Here is a 19,079-nt window from a genome sequence, read left to right as displayed (position 1 = left end):
CAGGTGTACAGACCTGGGAACTCAGCACAGGGATGGTGGGAACCCCTCATAATGGGCACAGCAGGTGTACAGACCCGGGAACTCAGCAGAGGGATGGTGGGAACCCCTCATAATGGGCACAGCAGATGTACAGACCCAATGCAGAAATCTAACCAATAGAGACAAACCAAACCAAAGACAACACCAATAAAGACAGAAGAGACTGTCAAGGGTTTAACTCTCAAGCATCTACCAAATGCTGACATACCATTGTCCATCCTTGTACCTGTAATAATGTAAGTTGAAGGTCATATTCTATTTCCCGGACTAATACATATTCCCATTTACACCCTGTAGCAGATCACAGTGACCCCGCAGAGAAAGTGGCAGTACTCATCTCGCTGGGAGTCTTTGCATTCGTGGTGCTGGCCCTTTTCCTGATCGCTGGCGCCTTCATCTGGTAAGAGTCATCACTGCAGCTTTTATGTTCTACAGTACAAAGGAAACTACGGGCTTGATATCGAAGGCTCTTCTCTGCAGAGAATATTCAACTGTTCACATGTGTTCCTGACCCTGAGCCAATGAGTGTAGTGCACCCTTTCTTAACCTCTTTATCCAATGGGAAAATGCACCCTAGAATCCCCTCTTTGCAATGCCACCCAACAAAACAGATCATTAGCGCCATGCTGCTCTGCCAAGTGGTGTTGCCGCCAGAACTATGAAGGAACCATCAGATGGGAGGTCAACCAACCACAGCTCAAGGAACCCCTAGCCACCGCTGGAGGAATGTATAAATAAAATAACTGCGCTATACAACCAATAACAAAGCTGCAGCTAAAAAGTGGGAAACACCTATAAATAAGCAAATAAAAATAAAGCTGCGCTAAATTAAAACCGTGTATATGAATGAAAAACACTGAAAAAATATATTAATAGTGATAATAAATATTAAGTACAAATAATATTGTGATACAAATGATCCCAAATCAAGTGAAGATTGGAAAAATACTCAATAGAAAAATATGTTCAAAAGATACAACACAATATAAAAGTCCCAAATCTCTGAGTGTAAGATAGTGAAATGAATAACGAGTGTCCTCCACCGATAAGATGTAGAATATTCTTCCACGGTGCTCAGTACACAAAGACACACTCATGCACTTACCAGAGATCATGAGACAAAGAGCCTGATAACATCAATCCTAGTCAAGGCTATCGGATAGGTGGACCTGGAACAATTGATGGAAAGGTCTGTATATAAGTATATCGCCCTCAAGCGTTGTATGCCCAGAATTATGTCCTTAAGGATTACTATGTGGAACACAAAACAGCCTCCATAGCCTGATATTGTAAAAACCACCGTTTATTGTAAAAAGTATATAAGTAAACTCACATTTGAGAGGATAAAAAGTGCTATCACAAACAGACGGCAAAAGAAAACACCGTCACCCGTCCTTCCGGGTTGTTGCGTGGTGACGTCAGCACGCCGGTCCTGGCGCGTTTCGTCAAATATGACGTCTTCCTGGGGGTAACCTCTGGAGGAACCCTGGTTGAGCATGGTTGGTTTGATATATGCATATGGGATGAATGAAATATTATGGAACCTTCCATCTTTAAACCAAAGAACAAAAATGTAATATATTGCCATCAGGACTGAGGAATCTTAAGAGAGGACTACTCAGGCAGGGTGCTGTGGTGTTTTTAGGAAGCTATGTACACAACCTGTCACCCCCCTCCCATCAGCCATGATCTGCCTGCATTGCAAAGAGACGCATCGAGACCTAGTGATGTCATACTAAGGAAATGGAAAAGTTGTATTTAAACATTTAATTGGTTTGTTAATGAGGGCGGAGGGAGGAACCAGAGAAGTCAAAATGTATGCAGATTAACCCTCAGCTTTAGATGTGTTGTACAATCTTGGTTTTTATAATTAGCTGTACAGGTAAAATAAATGGCAAAGTAAATGACTTTATATGTGGCTGTCCCCATGTCATGTGTGGGACACGTATGACTGTAGCACACGCAGGGATGTCACCTTTCTATCTATTGCAGGATGAGAGTGGACCGGACAGTGAAATACGGTGGGATGAAAGCAGACTTCCTGACAGCCATTCATATGAAAGCCCTCCCAAGTAAGTATCACTGGAGGATATAGACATGTATGTATTACCCGGATGTTCCTGATCTTTGTAACATGTAACAAGGATGAAGCCAGTAGTGAAAGGTTAAATTACCCTTTCCATTTTGTAGCATATAGTAGAAGAAGATTACTAGTTGCAATGGTTATATGACAGAATAATCTGCATTCCTTTCTATGTCAGAATGACTTAGGAAAGTCTGCCCCCTGATGGCCGAAATGTGCAATTTACCCAACTGCAACAACTCATAAAAGCAAGGAATATTTAGTAGACCCCTCCTAAAAGAAATGGTGCACTCACAGCTCACTTTGTATCTCTCTATCTCCTGTCTGATCAATGTTTATAAACAATGTTACTTTGTATCTCTCTATCTCCTGTCTGATCAATGTTTATAAACAATGTTACTTTGTATCTCTCTATCTCCCGTCTGATCAATGTTTATAAACAATGTTACTTTGTACAGCATTTCACAAAAGTGAGTACACCCCTCACATTTTTGTAAATATTTTATTCTACCTTTTCATGTGACAACACTGAAGAAATGACACTTTGCTACAATGTAAAGTAGTGAGTGTACAGCTTGTATAACAGTGTAAATTTGCTGTCCCGTCAAAATAACTCAACACACAGCCATTAATGTCTAAACCGCTCAGATCCTCAGAAAGTTCTTTGCCATGAGTTGCCATGTTGAACTTCCAGTGACCAGTATGAGTGAGAGCGATAACACCAAATTTAACACACCTGCTCCCCATTCACACCTGAGACCTTGTAACACTAATGAGTCACATGACACCGGGGAGGGAAAATGGCTAATCGTGCCCAATTTGGACATTGTCACTTAGGGGTGTACTCACTTTTGTTGCCAGCGGTTTAGACATTAATGGCTGTGTGTTGAGTTATTTTGAGGGGACAGAAAATTTACACTGTTATACAAGCTGTACACTCACTACTTTACATTGTAATTGAAGAAATGTGAGATGTCACTTTTGTGAGATACTGTATATAAAAATATAAATCTATCTATCTATCTATCTATCTATCTATCTATCTATCTATCTATCTATCTATCTATCTATCTATCTATCTATCTATCTATAGATAGATAGATAGATAGATAGATAGATAGATAGATAGATAGATAGATAGATAGATAGATAGATAGATAGATAGATAGATCTCTATCTATATATCTATATATATATATATCTATATATATATATATATATATATATATATAGATATATATATAAGATACAGATATTGATATATATATATGTGTGTGTGTATGTATATATATATTACACACAGTACTGTATATACAGGTGCATCTCATAAAATTAGAATGTCATCAAAAAGTTTATTTATTGCAATAATTCAATTCAAAAAGTGAGACTCGTATATTTTATATAGATGGATTACACACAGAGTGATCTATTTCAAGCATTTCTTTCTTTTAATTTTGATGATTATGGCTTACAGCGAGTGACACCCCAAAATTCAGTGTCTCAGAAAATTAGAATATTACATAAGACCAATAAAAAAAAAAAAAGTATGTAAAAAAATATGTAGCGCCTAAATATGATTTAGTGACACTAAACAATGAGTGAACAAAAACAATTCCAAAATAGTGAAAATGAAGACCTCCCAACTGTAGATGAAAAGAACTCATGCACAAAATCCCATAAAAGGATGATAACTGGTAGTGTATTATCTTTATTGCGGATGCATGTACACATAAAACCAAAGAAAAAAAATCATAAAATCCTTACATTGAAAGCTGCCAACCCAGAATCGGACAACGGCATGACGCCAGCACTCATATCTCCTACCCAACGCGTTTCATCCAATAGGGCTTTATCAAGGGGTAAATGCATCTACAATAAAGATACTACACTTATGAGGGTTATCTCTGCTCCTGGGGAGCTTTATTTATCATAGCCTTATCCAGACGAGGAATGTCGCTGGACAGCTTCACCTTATGGGATGAGAGATATACACTCAATGCTGCTGTAGGGGCAGCCATCAGTTCTGGTGAGTGTTCACTTCTATGGGGTGTGCTGTTTGACCTTGGAGCACGTTGTTGGATCACCTTTCTTCACTTCAAGATGTACTAGGTCAGTGGTGGTGAACCTTGGCACCCCAGATGTTTTGGAACTACGTTTCCCATGATGCTCATGCACTCTGCCGTGTAGTGAAGCATCATGGGAAATGTAGTTCCAAAACATCTGGGGTGCCATGGCCCGCCATCACTATACTAGGTTTTACTCCTTCATATTGCTGCACCGGACTTTCCCTACCAGTTATTTTTTTTATGGGATTTTGTGCATGAGTTCTTTTCATTTACAGTTGGGATTACTTAATTTTTACTATTTTGGACCTGTTTTTGTTCACTCATTGTTTATTGTCACTTAAAGGAGTTGTAAAGGCAGAAGGTTTTTTAATCCTGATGCATTCTATGCATTAGGATAAAAAGCTGTCTGTGTACAGCAGCCCCCCTTGACCCCCCCTAATACTTACCTGAGGTCCTGCTCTGTCCAGCGATGTCCACGAGTGTCTCAGCCGCCTGAGATTCTCCCTCCTGATTGCCTGAGATACAGCAGCAGTGCAATTGGCTGCTGCTGCTGTCAATCAAAGTCAGCTAGCCAATTAGGGGAGAGAGGGGACAGAGCCAGGTTGGGGCTCTGTGTCTGAATGGACACACGGAGCTGTGCCTCAGCTCGGGTGCCCCCATAGCAAGCTGCTTGGTATGGGGGTACTGAACAGGAGGGAGGGGCCAGGATCACAGAGGAGGGACCCGAGAAGAGGAGGATCCGGGCTGCTTTGTACAAAACCAACTGCACAATGGAGGTAAGTATAACATGTTTGTTATTTTTATAGGAAAAAAACGAGACGTTGCAATCACTTTAACCACTTTACCACCGGAGGATTTTGCTGTCTTACGTCTGGGCCACTTTTTGCGATTCGGCACTGTGCGACTTTAACTGACAATTGCGCGGTTATGCAACGCTGTACCCAAACGAAATTTACGTCCTTTTTTTCCCACAAACAGAGCTTTCTTTTGGTGGTATTTGATCACCTGTGTGATTTTTATTTTTTGCGATATTAATAAAAAAATGCGAAAATTTTGAAAAAATAACAATATTTTTCTACTTTGACAGTTAAAAAATATCCAATATATTAAATTTTTGTCATATATTTAGGCCAAAATGTATTTAGCTACATGACTTTGACAAAAAAAATTCTCAATGAGCGTATTTTTAACCGCTTTATGACCGAAAGGTTTTACCCCATTCCTGACCAGGCCATATTTTGCGATTCGGCACTGCGTTACTTAACGGACAATTGCGCGGTCATGCAACGCTGTATCCAAACTAAATTTATGTCCTTTTTTCCCCACAAACAGAGCTTTCTTTTGGTGGTATTTGATCACCTGTGCGATTTTTACTTTTTGCGCTATAAACAAAAAAAGAGCGACAATTTTGAAAAAATAACAATATTTTTCACATTTTTTTAATATGAAATTCCCCCCCCAAAAAATGTAAAAATCAAAATGTTTTAACATTTTAGGCCAATTTGTTTTCTGCTACCTATGTTTGGTAAAAAAAATCACAATAAGCGTATTTTGATTGGTTTGCGCAAAAGTTATTGCGTTTATTAACTAAGGGAAAGATTTCTGTCATTTTTGGTGTTTTTTTTTTTTTAACGAGTAATGGCGGCGATCTGCGATTTTTTTTTTTTTTAGCGGGACTGCGACATTGCGGCGGACAGATCGGACCCTTGACTGACATTTTTGACACTTTTGGGGGTACCAGTGACATTACTGCAGTAATCAGTGCTATAAATATGCACTGTTACTGTAAAAATGACACTGGCAGGGAAGGGGTTTAACTTTATTGGAGAGGGAGGGGTTAATGTATGCCTGGTGCTTACTGACGTGTGTGGGGGGAGGGGACTGAGTGACACAGGGACAGATCGAGGGTTCAACTATGCTCAACCCTGCAATCTGACCCTGCCTGTCACTTAGGAGATCCGCCCGCTTTGTTTACACAAGCGGGCGGATTTCCACACTCGATCCCCGACGATCGGGGAAGAGCAGCGGTGATCACCGCCGCTCCTCCCCTGGCCCTGGCTCCCCGCGCGCCGCCGAGAGAGGGGAATGTCTGGTGATGTAGGTCTACGTCGCCAGACGATAACGAGCCACTTTGCCGCAGTACATTAAACGTGACTGGTCGGCAAGTCGTTAACCACTCTGCAACCGCTCACAGTAATACTACTGCGGCAGAGTGGCTCGTTCCCGTCCAGCCACGTAGTATTAACGTGACTGGACTCCTCCCCTTCTGGGCGGCGCTTGCGCGCCGCCGGAGGCTCGCTCCCGCTGTTTTCATTCACAGCGGGAGTCGGGCCAGGGGAGGAGCAGCGGCGATCGCCGCTGCTCTTACCCGATCGTCGGGGATCGAGTCTGGAGATCCGCCCGCTGTGTGTAAACACAGCGGGCGGATCTCCATAGTGACAGGGAGTGACAGATCGGACTGTTCAGCATAGCTGGACATCCGATCTGTCCCTGTCTCACAAAGTCACCTCCCCCCCCACACGTCAGTAAGCACCAGGCATACATTAACCCCTCCCTCTCCAATAAAATTAACCCCTTCCCTGCCAGTGTCATTTTTACAGTAACAGTGCATATATATAGCACTGATTACTGCAGTAATGTCACTGGTACCCCCAAAAGTGTCAAAAATGTCAGTCAGGGGTCCGGTCTGTCCGCCGCAATGTCGCAGTCCTGCAAAAAAAATCGCAGATCGCCGCCATTACGCGTTAAAAAAAAAACACCAAAAATGACAGAAATCTTTCCCTTTGTTAGTAAACGCAATAACTTTTGCGCAAACCAATCAAAATACGCTTATTGCGATTTTTTTTACCAAACATATGTAGCATAAAACAAATTGGCCAAAAACTTTTAAAAAAATTGGTTTTTACATCTTTTTTGGGGGGAATTTCATATAAAAAAATGTGAAAAATATTGTTATTTTTTCAAAATAAACGCTCTTTTTTTGTTTATAGCGCAAAAAGTAAAAATCGCACAGGTTATCAAATACCACCAAAAGAAAGCTCTGTTTGTGGGAAAAAAAGGACGTAAATTTCGTTTGGGTACGGCGTCGCACGACCGCGCAATTGTCAGTTGAAGTCGCACAGCGCCGAATCGCAAAAAGTGGCCTGGACGGAAGACAGCAAAATCCTCCGGTTGTAAAGTGGTTAAACATGTTTTGGCGCTAAACATTTTTTTAGATGAATTATTGCATCAATGCGGCGTGGCATGGAGGAGATCAGCCTGTGGCACTGCTGAGGTGTTACGGAAGCCCAGGTTGCTTTGATATCGGCCTTCAACTAATCTGCTATGTTGGGTCTGGTGTCTCTCATCTTCCTCTTGACAATACCCCACAGATTCTCTATGGGGTTTAGGTCAGGCGAGTTTGCTGGCCAATCAAGCACAGTGATCCCATGATCATGTGACCAGGTATTGGTAGGTTTGGCAGTGTGGGCGGTGCCAAGTCCTGATGGAAAATGAAATCAGCATCTCCATAAAACTGATCAGCTGAGGGAAGCATGAAGAGCTCTAGAATTTCCTGGTAGAGGGCTGACTTTGGACTTTTTGACTTTGGACTCCAGCAGATGACACGGCTCCCCAAATCATCACTGACTGTAGAATCACTTTAGAACAGTAGTGTCAAACACAATTTCATCAGCATTATGGTCGCCCCCAAAGGACCGGTTCTATCTATAGCCCACCACTATCAGAAGTCAAGAGCCCCCACCCTCCCTTACATCAGTGGTTCCCAACTCCGGTCCTCGGGACCCACCAACAGGCCAGGTTTGCAAGATAACTAAATTACATCACAGGTGATCTAATTTGCTGCTCAGTGATTGCAGTATTCTAGTCTGCATCCCCCAAGGTAATACTTAAAATCTGGCCTGTTAGTGGGTCCCGAGGACCGGAATTGAGAACCACTGCCTTACATCACAGTGCATCCCCTTTACCATGTGCTGCTGCTGTGAAAAAGCTGGAGGCAGAGCTGGGAAGCAGCAACTGCAGGGTCTGGAGGAGGGCTGGAGTCAGCTTCCAAAGTCTAGATTAAGTTAGGGGATGCGCTACCAGAACGCAGTAAATCTGGGCACAAAATAAATGGGGAAGTGCCACATCCTAGTTAATTAGAAAGAGATAATTGGGGAAATATGGGCTTTATAGGCACAAGTAGCTTAAAAAATACAATTTTTATTGTATTCCAGCTGTCCACCGGGGGGCAGACAAACATTGTCTATGAGACCTATAAGATGTGACGTATATATCTTGTCATTTACTCTGATACTTGATATATACTTTTGCTTTATACCACAATTGTGATTGTTAAATCCATGTCACATATGCCTACTGAGGCAATATATTTCTATTCTTGTTTCTATTTTTGTTTGGAAATCTCCTGTTTCAAATTGTCAAACAATGTATTTTTTAAGCTACTAGTGCCTATAAAGTCCATATTTCCCCAATTATCTCTTTCTAGCTTCCAGCGTCTGCTGAATGCTAAGACCAGTGGAGGCAGAGAGGAGGGGGTGCTGCAGGGGCACAGAGAGGTGCAGGATCTGTAGGAGGAGTTGTGTCCTCCTCTCTGCCAACTTCTGAGTTGGGGGGGTGGTCCTCTCTGCAGCTGCAGGGGAAAGCACAGGATCTGGCTGAGGAGTTCTGTCCTCTCTGCTGCCGTCTGCTGAGACAAGGTGGGGCAGAGATGCAGCTGCAGGAGAGGTGCAAGGACCACATGAAATGGCCTGGAGGGCTGGATTCGGCCTGCGGGCCTTGTGTTTGACACCTGTGCTTTAGAGTCTAATGCTAATTCTAGATTGTAAGCTCTAACGAGCAGGGCCCTCTAGTTCCTCCTGTTTTGAATTGTATTGTAACTGTATTATCTTCCTCACATTGTAAAGCGCTGTGCAAACTGTTGGCGCTATATAAATCCTGTATAATAATAATAATAATAATAATAATAATAATAAAACCTCTATTACTATTTTCTTTAACCCTCTTTTCTTTCCTCAGAAACACAGATTTTGTAGTTACGCAAAGAAAAAATGAAGTCCAGATCTGACAAGGAAACCGTTTTCCCCGGGAGGAGGAGAAATGCATCTGTTTTTGCATCTATCATGACTCTCTACCATGGACAATAGAGAGATGAGGGTAAACTTGGCTGTGTTGGAGGCACTGCCATTCCATTAGCTGTCCACCAGGGGGCAGACAAGCACCTTCCACCGGATCTGCAGGATGCTTTCTCTCCTGAAGGACCTAACTGACAAGTCACTCACCATTTACGGCAGCTCACTAAGATAACATTTAAAAAATGAATAAAAAAAAAACAATAAACACTCTATAACAACGTCAGAAAACCATAATGCAAAAGACCTGGTAGACTAAACACTAGTCGTGACTGATAGCAAACCTCAGGAGCCAGGCGGATAATGTGACTTTTTGGAAACTTTTATTGTCAATGGAAGCCTCGTGTTCCAGAACTCTTAAGAAAGCGTCTCTGGCTTCTGAATTCTGCATATATTTTTTTCCATGCATTAACTAACCGGACTGTCGGGTCCCGTGCTGGCTGTTGACTGTAGTTCAACTAACCGATCAATGCTGCTACCACATAGACTTTTTTTTTCATGGTGTTCTGCAGTCATGCAGCTGTTGTGCTTATATTACAGAGATAATACATGTGGCTGGAGGATGGAAGAACTTATGGAGCCCAACCATTGGTCAAATGTAGTTCTTAATCGACTTGGATGCCATATTTGTAGAGTTGAGCACAACCCGTTATAAACCTAATGATTTATAGAGCTAATTTAGATGTGAAGTCTAACCAGAGTTGGCTTCACCAGCGAGTGGGGGGGCAATGTTTCTCCTGCTTAATGGAATTTTGTCGTATTTCCAATCCATTGTAATAACAAAGCCACCCGGGACAAGGTCTTTTCGCACCCAAGGTGAAAGGCCAAAGTACACTGCTTCCCTCCATGAGCTGTGAACTACATAAGTTGCAGGTCATGCCCTTTTCGAACCCTGCTAAAGCATCCAAGGTGGCCACTTCTTCTGCTCACCCATTGAGTCTGGCCCTGGCCATCCTTACCGACCCAGTATGAAATCTGGTTCTGGTCTGTTCATAAAATGCATCCAGAACCTGTGCATGGAACGAAGTTCTTTCAATAATCTGGACGTCAAAGTGTCCACCTTGGAGGAAAGGTGTAAATGGACATAGAGGGCAGTGTAAGCTGCCCATCATCACTTTGGTCCATGGCCGAGGGACGCACGCTTAAGAACCTTCACATAGTACCAGCTGATATTATTTTGAGCCACCAAAAGCCATGATCCCCAATGAAAAGTGTACATAGTATGAGATATTTCTGGACTTCTGAAGCCTGATGGCACTATTGGCTCCTATAGGTCGAGGGGTTTACACCAGAACTAATTATGGCATTAAAGGGGATGTCTATGTTCAATGAGGATTTTGGGGCTCCCTGAAAACTCTGGTTTTGGTATAATGAGAAGTTGGTTTACGAGGGGCATTTTGGAGAAGGTTATGGCACTTTTCCACTGCAAGTACCGGCTCGGCTCTACTCGGCCCTGCTTGGCCCGGTTTGCTTTTCCACTGCTGGTACCGCATGGTACGGTGTTGGAACGGTTCGGTACGGTTTGGTACGGTTTGCTTTTCCACTAAAGTAGTACTAAAGTTAAGTGGGTGGGATAACAACGATTCTCTGACCAATCAGTGGCTAGTAGTGACTGCATGCAAAAGATTGTGGGATATGGTACCGGTATGGTACCTTTTGGAATCACAATCGAGGTGGTACTGTTTTTGAGAGCCGTACCGTTCGGTTCCATGCAGTGGAAAAGCGCCGCCGCACCGTACCGAACCGTTCCTACACCGTACCATGCGGTACCAGAAGTGGAAAAGCGCCGCCGTACTGTACCATACCGAACCGTTCCCACACCGTACCATATGGTACCAGCACAAAAAAGCACAAAAGTGAGCCGAACCGTTCGGTTCCATGCAGTGGAAAAGCGCCGCCGCACCGTACCGAACCGTTCCCACACCGTACCATGCGGTACCAGCAGTGGAAAAGCACAAAAGTGAGCCGAACCGTTCGGTTCCATGCAGTAGAAAAGCGCCAATAGAGAACCTTGTGATGTCACATTTCAGGGTCAGCTATTCACTGCCATATCCAACCTACGAGAAGACGTAGGGAAAACCAAGGTGACCCTCATCTGAGTTGGGTCACAGGAACAATGTCTCTCTCTTAGTTCCAATGGCTTATTAAACCAATGGAAAAAAGGAGGGAAGATTGAAATATTAATAAAAATAAGAGGGTCTTTCAGGTTTTCTTCAGAAGAACTTGGAAACTGTAATTCTCTGTGTAGTATCATGGTCTTTGCCTCCTGAAAACTCAGGAGATAACAGTTATACCCCCGTTATTCTTTCTCAGAGGACTGAAATCCAACTGTAAAAAAACAAGAGCTTGCCTTAGAAATATTTTCAGGTCAGGCTGTTATATCAGATTTTACCAGTAGATGTCCCTGTGGGTGAAATTTTGGTCATGGCAGATTTCTGTCCCGAAAATAGCTGCAGTTGGATTCCCTCCGTTCCTCCTGGAAATCCATTTTAGTTTTTGATAACCCCATAATCTCTACACAAGGAGGGACACTTATAAAACTGATTGCAAGTAGACTTAGTACCAGGGGTGGACTGACAACTCATGGGGCCCCCGGGCAATCAGAGATCATGGGGCCCCCTGTGTCCACACTCAAGCCACACAAAGCCCCACCTACAAATTGCAGCTCAGCCACATAGAGTGGGCATTTAAATATCTACCACAGCATAGCCTGCATGGAAGTTCCTGGCTTCTTTCTGTAGTGTATAGCCTCTCATGGGGCCCCCTACTGACCCTGGGCCCTCGAGCAGTGCCCTAATCCCCGAATGGTCAGTCCGCCCCTGCTTAGTACTTATTAAATCATGCAACATTTAGAATCAGAGAAGTAACCACGTGTTCAACCCACAAGGGTCCCCGATTTTCACTGTTTGCACTTTTCTTGCCTTTTATGGGCTCTAGCAGTTTTGGGCCTTCAGTATGGAGACAAACTGTACTAGTCAGCTGGTTAAGCTATAGGCTAATAAGGGAACTCAGTTAACAAGCTGTATATCAATTACCTGGGCATTAATCTAGGATTGTGTTCTATATAGAGCAACGCCTTTAACCAATGTGAAAGCAGCAATTTAAAGTGACCCTGCACCCAGTAGATTTAGTCTTACTTCATCTGTTTACTCTCTATCTGCCCACATACCTGTAGACGTGTGTTGATTTGGAAAGTTGTCTCCATCCATTGTTCACCAAATGCTGCCCATTTGCTGTTGTGTGCCACCATCTTGTTTCTGATTTCAGGGGCCCCAGTGGGAACGTTCTAATGATGCAGAGAACTAGGGAGAATATACGATCCGACACTCCTGGAATTGTCAATTTTCTGCAGCAGTGAAATGGTGGCTGAAACTGGGCAAAGAGGAACTCTTTGGAGAACATAAGGTGGGGGCTTGGTGCCGAGGCATAACTAGAACCTTCAGGGCCCCTGTGAAAGAAACCATGAAGGGCCCCCCTGACCCGATCCTGGGCCCTTTCCATCAGTCCTTTGCCACTGGTCCTGGGGCTTTTGCGACTGGTCCCAGGACCCCTTTCCATTGGTCCCAGGGCCCTTCCCACTGATCCCAGGGAAATGGTGGCTGAAACTGGGCAAAGAGGAACTTTTTGGAGAAGATAAGGTTGGGGACTTGGTTCAGAGGCATAGCTTGCCACCGGTCCCAGGGCCCCTTTCCATGGGTCCCAGGGCCCTTCCCACTGATCCCAGGGAAATGGTGGCTGAAACTGGGCAAAGAGGAACTTTTTGGAGAAGATAAGGTTGGGGACTTGGTTCAGAGGCATAACTAGAACCTTCAGGGCACCTGTGAAAGAAACCATGAAGGGCCCCCCTGACCCCATCCTGGGGCCCTTTCCATCAGTCCCTTGTCACTGGTCATGGGGCCTTTGCGACTGGTCCCAGGACCCCTTTCCATCGGTCCCAGGGCCCTTCCCACTGATCCCAGGTAAATGGTGGCTGAAACTGGGCAAAGAGGAACTTTTTGGAGAAGATAAGATTGGAGAAGATAAGGTTGGGGGCTTGGTTCAGAGGCATAGCTTGCCACTGGTCCCAGGGCCCCTTTCCACCTGTCCCAGGGCCCTTCCTACTGATCCCAGGGAAATGGTGGCTGAAACTGAGCCTTTGCCACTGGTCCCAGGACCCCTTTCCATCGGTCCCAGGGGTCCTTTACTCCTATCGCAGCTCAAAATGTCAAAGGTCCCACTTTGACAGGGCTCTGCCATTCCGCCACTGGCTCAGTGAGTTCATTTTTGGCCCTTCTCACTGCTGTAGTGAGCTTAAGTCATCAGGACAGGGTCTCTTTGTCAAGAACTGTGCAGGCGGGAGGGATCAGAAGTCACACTTTGAGAATAATTGGCTGGATCCTCAGTTTTTGGAAGTGTTTTGTGGTTGCCCATCCCTATTCCCCAATGGCCCATATATACCTCCTATTAAAGGTGTCTTGACACATACAGAGAGAGAAAGGTGCATGATATTCAACCATTTTTGTTTCTGCACAAGGACCTCCTGGGATTTAGGGGTCCATTTATACCCTACCTGAGTAAAATGGGTGCTGGGACCCTTCTTGTTGGCATGTAGACTTGGACACAGGTCACTTCTATCTACCTGCCAATCCATACACCGTGATTAAGTGGTTTTACTTTTCCAGCAGTTGCACAGCAGAGCCCAAATATTGGTCTTACACAGGGGCCCATTGTAGATACGGTCAACCACTGACTGCCAATAATTCTTTGCTTTCAGCCTGATCATCCGATCTTGATTGTGTGTGTGCCGAAACTTACTGACCTTCTCCGGTGATGGACGAAAATCAGCTGCATTCAGTTGATGTTATGTCTGCTGATTAGTATTCAGATTCATGATTGCAAATATATGAAGCGTCTTTTAACTTCAGACTCCATAATTTGTATATAGGAGTATACAGTATAGTTTGTTACGCTTTTTTTTTTATTCTTTCCGGTCACTCAAAAGTGATAAATTATGGTGGATCCTGGTGTGCTTTTTTCTGCGCTGCTGTTAGAAATCATGGGGCCCCATAAATCCCCCCCCCACCCCTCCAGGGTGACGCCATTTACTATGCTTCAGTAATGAATGGACACAGGAGTTTTTGGTACCAATCTCTCACTGTGTTCATTCAGGAAAGGAACGGGCCAGTAAATTACATATTTGCCGGCCTCTTCCACAGCTATCTATCTTGAAACATCCACCTGTGTGCCCGCAGCAGCTGCCAGCGGGAGAGAGGGGAAACCGGTGGTGCTGTGGGGGAAAGGGGGATACAGGGAGGGGGGGGCCCAGACAGCAGATTGAAGGGGTGCATGTGCTAGGACCACAGTGCAGCCAGAGGGAGAAAGAGGAGAAGCTGGCAGTGATGCAGGGGGAGGCAGAAGAGGACCGGTATCTGCAATAAGACAGTACAGCCGGCCCTCCTACTCAGCATGTGCCTGGACCCCCTTTTTAACTGATGGGGTCTGGGCTCAGTACAGGAGGGCTGGCTGTATTGCCTTACCAGTGGCTCTGGCTGTGTTACCCATTAGACTCCTATATATATGAAGAGAAGCTGGCAGTGATGCAGGGGGAGGCAGAAGAACATCTGTGTCTGCAATAAAACAGTACAGCCGGCCCTCCTGCTCAGCAGGTGCCTGGACCCCCTTTTTAACTGATGGGGCCCGGGCCGAGTACAGGAGGGCTGGCTCTACTGCCTTACCAGTGGCCACGGCTGTGTTACCCATTAGACTCCTATATATATGAGGAGAAGCTGGCAGTGATGCAGGGGGAGGCAGAAGAGGATCGGTGTCTGCAATAAAACAGAACAGCTGGCGCTCCTACCCCGCATGTGCCTGGACCCCCTTTTTAACTGATGGGGCCCGGGCCCAGTACAGGAGGGCTGTACTGCCTTACCAGTGGCCCTGGCTGTGTTACCCATTGGCTTCCTATATATATGAGGAGAAGCTAGCAGTGATGCAGGGGGAGGCAGCAGAGGATCGGTGTCTGCAATAAGACAGTACAGCCGGCCCTCCTATTTAGCATGTGCCTGGACCCCCTTTTTAACTGATTGGGCCCGGGCCCAGTACAGGAGGGCTGGCTGTACTGCCTTATCAGTGGCCCTGGCTGTGTTACCCATTGGCTTTCTATATGTCTTGGATACTCCAACAGTGAGATCTCTCTGCCATCCTAACTAACTCTGCTGCTGTCCAGCTGGGAGTTTTGGGTGTTCCCACCTGACAGGGGTTCAAATTCTTTCCCGCTCCATTCAAAAGGAAATAAAAAACTATACATACACTTTAAAAAACAGTCACCTTTCTGGGAAGAAAAAAAAATGTGAGGCTCTAAGCTGATATAAATGATACATTCTGCTAAGAGTTCTGTATTTTCCTACAGTTGAATCAGCCAATCATTTTGAGTCTATCAATTTTACTTTCTTTTTTGTTTTGTTTGTTTTTTGATGTGATCAGCGAAATGTATATAATTGTATCCGTCTGTGTCAGTGTTTTATAAATCGTGTTACTTTGTTGTACATTGTCATTTTATACATCCGGGGGGGGGGGGGGGGGGCAATGGTGGCCAAAACTGCCTTTTAAATCTGTGTGCTGTGCTGTGTTGTGTTGCTTAGTAGTGCTGCACAGTGGCTGTGTCTTACTGCTCCTCCTTCTAAATGCCACCAATCCATCGCCTGGTGTGAAAATTCAAAGCTTAGAAATAGATTAAAAAGGATATTGGACACAAATGTAATAGGTCAACAAGAGCGCCATATGAAAATCCTTAAGAGTGCAACGTTTTTACTGTTCAACTGGTTACATCAAGCTGGCCAACGCATTTCGGAGGGTCACACAATCCCCCTTTATCAGGGCTGGAGGAAACATTTGAAATGACACAAAAAAATGGCGATAAAGCCGCACTACATTTTTTTTTTTTTAATATTGTTTATCACTATTTTTATGTTTGTATTTTATCCACTTTCGGACCGCCCCCTGTAGCTTTACTGCTACAATGTGGCCCTGCTGCGCTGGATCACATATATATATATATATATTCAGCATTTCCGGGTAGGGGGCACTGGTCACTCTGCATTGGATGGGGGCACTGGTCACTCTGCATTGGATGGGGGCACTGGTCACTCTGCTTTGGATGGGGTCACTGGTCACTCTGCATTGGATGGGGGCACTGGTCACTCTGCATTGATGAGGGCACTGGTCACTCTGCATTGATGGGGGCACTGTTCACTCTGCATTGTTGGGGGCATTGATCACTCTGCATTGGATGGGGGCACTGGTCACACTGCATTGATGGGGGCACTGGTCACTCTGCAATGGATGGGGGCACTGGTCACTCTGCATTGGATGGGGCACTGGTCACTCTGCATTGATGGGAGCACTGGTCACTCTGCATTGATGGGGGCACTGGTCACTCTGCATTGTTGGGGCACTGGTCACTCTGCATTGATGGGGGCACTGGTCACTCTGCATTGGATGGGGGCACTTGTCACTCTGCATTGGGTGGGGGCACTGGTCACTCTGCATTGGATGGGGGCACTGGTTACTCTGCATTGGATGGGGGCACTGGTCACTCTGCATTGATGGGGGCACTGGTCACTCTGCATTGGATGGGGGCACTGGTCACTCTGCATTGATGGGGGGCACTGGTCACTCTGCATTGATGGGGGCACTGGTCACTCTGCATTAATGGGGGCACTGGTCACTCTGCATTGATGGGGGCACTGGTCACTCTGCATTGATGGGGGTATTGGTCACTCTGCATTGGATGCGTGATTGAATGTGCAGGATATCAACCCATATCAGCCAATACCGATACGTTGTGACCAAAATATCGGTATCGGCCCTGGAAAAACCATATTAGACTATCCCTAATCTTAACCCCTTCCCTGCCTGTGTCATTAGTACAGTGACAGTACATATTATTAGCACTGGTCACTGTAATAGTGTCACTGGTGATGTCAGTCAGTTCCCACCAAGCATCAGTTAGTGTCAGATTGCCTGCCGCACTATCACAGTCCCACATATTGACCTAAATTGATAAAGACATTTTTTGGAAAAAAAAAAAACAAAACAATATGTTTTACTTTCTGCTATAAAACATATCCAATAAACATATTTAAAAAAATCATGTTTATTAGAAGAAAGTAAAAAAAATATATATATATTTTTTTTTTTAATTCTCGCTCTTTTTTTTGCTTATAGCGCAAAAAATAAAAACCGCAGAGGTGATCAAATACCACCAAAAGAAAGCTCTATTTGTGGGAAAAAAAAGAACATCAATTTCATTAGGGTCCGCAAAATTGTCAGTTAAAATACCGCAGTGCCGGATCGCAAAAAATTGCCTGGTCATTAAGGTGAAAAATCTTCCGGTCCAGACGTGGTCAAATGTATCCATATTGCTACACTTAGAGGCGCCTCTCTTTGCTTTGATATAAGAGTGCCTTGGATAACAGCCGGTTTCCTACTGCGCATCTGCTAACCATGCTTTGTGAATGGTCTGGATGACCTGTGATGTCCCATAAGGGGGGGGGGGACCTTTTCCGGGGGTTAAGGTGGTTTTACTTTTCCTCCAGCCCAGATGAAGGGTGATTGTGTGGCTCTCTGAAACGCGTTGCCCTGCTTGTTGTAACCAGTTGAACAATAAAGACTTTGGACTCCTAAGGATTTTTCCTTTGTGATAAAGCAGAATTACTGCTAGCAATACTAAAAAAATGCAATGCTCACAATTTTTGTATGTTTTTAAAACTTTTCTTTCAGCCCTGATAAAGTGTGTGTGTTTTGGGGGGGGGGGGGGGGAGGGGGAGTGTGCCCCTAAAATACATACCTATTTTTTAAAAAAAAAAAGTGTGTACAAGCAACAGGTCAACAGAGCACTGAGCAAGATATTTCCAGAAATCTCATCTAGTATTTGTCTAAATGATAAAAAAAAAATTAGCAAAGAACCTAAGACAAAGTTTTAGGCATCCCCAGCACTGAACTTTTTTTTTTTTACCCCCTTTGCCTTTTTTTTTTTTTTTTTTTCTGTTGCCCTTGCCATATGTCTGCAGAGGTGCTGGGGATGCAAGGTTTCTGTCCCAGATCATGTGATTATAGAAATTAGACACGCCCAGGTACTGGTACTGCGATGGCCTGCTTCGACATGTGCAGCATAAAAGCAGGCAAGAATCAGCAAGGAACTGTGCTAAAAAATGTATGGTGTATATAATGGACATGTAGAGGATTTCTTTTTTTTTTTTCCTTAAAGTGGACATATGGGCAGAATTAAAAATGACTTGTATAATGTGGTCCATCATAGAGACGCATTTATAAGAAAAAAAAATATTTTATAGCTATTAGTTTAGCAAAAATGCTGGTACATTTTTTCTGTACGAATGAAGCAAAATCAAATATTCTTCTATTTGCCTTGAATGTTATTCATTCAAAGTGGTTTGGGAATCTACCACAATGTGACCAGTGGATGGAGCTGATTACCAATGCTTCTTAGCTCCCTCCAGTGGCCATAATAGGTATTTTCCCAAACTATTCACAGACTTCATTACATATGTCATTTTTTATGCCCAGTGTTACACTTTAACAAGGGTGGGGTTCACTAAAATTATATATTGCATTGGAAAACTATGGAAAGGATCCTTATAAGCAGAGTCCACGCTACAAAGGTCGGGCGTGCAAATAGTGACTACCTAGAAACAACGCTTTTTACTCCACGCCTGCACATCACAGACTCCCCTTCCCCCGCCATGTAGTCTGTGACGGAGCCTG

At 44.2% G+C, this 19,079-nt stretch overlaps 2 protein-coding genes across 4 annotated transcripts in view; both read left to right on the top strand.

Annotated features, from left to right (window-relative positions):
• Positions 1 to 9,651, top strand: part of IL11RA (interleukin 11 receptor subunit alpha) — a 218,711-nt gene extending 209,060 nt beyond the window's left edge. For 2 of the 3 annotated variants that reach the window (XM_082243024.1, XM_082243025.1), the window contains exons 10-12: positions 337 to 439; positions 2,032 to 2,111; positions 9,205 to 9,651. In XM_082243024.1, the coding sequence (XP_082099150.1) occupies positions 337 to 439; positions 2,032 to 2,111; positions 9,205 to 9,221 (200 nt within the window). In that variant the 3' untranslated portion in view covers positions 9,222 to 9,651. The remainder of the gene's footprint in view (positions 1 to 336; positions 440 to 2,031; positions 2,112 to 9,204) is intronic. The other variant, XM_082243026.1, reaches the window with a different exon arrangement.
• Positions 1 to 19,079, top strand: part of LOC309550265 (eotaxin-like) — a gene marked incomplete at its 3' end in the record, with an annotated part of 902,909 nt that overhangs the window by 454,741 nt on the left and 429,089 nt on the right. The gene's annotated exons all lie outside the window — the stretch shown is intronic.

Source organism: Pelophylax lessonae (assembly GCF_965119305.1).
Source record: "Pelophylax lessonae genome assembly, chromosome: 1".
NCBI lineage: Eukaryota > Metazoa > Chordata > Amphibia > Anura > Ranidae > Pelophylax > Pelophylax lessonae.
This window is presented reverse-complemented; position numbering and strand designations above follow the sequence as displayed.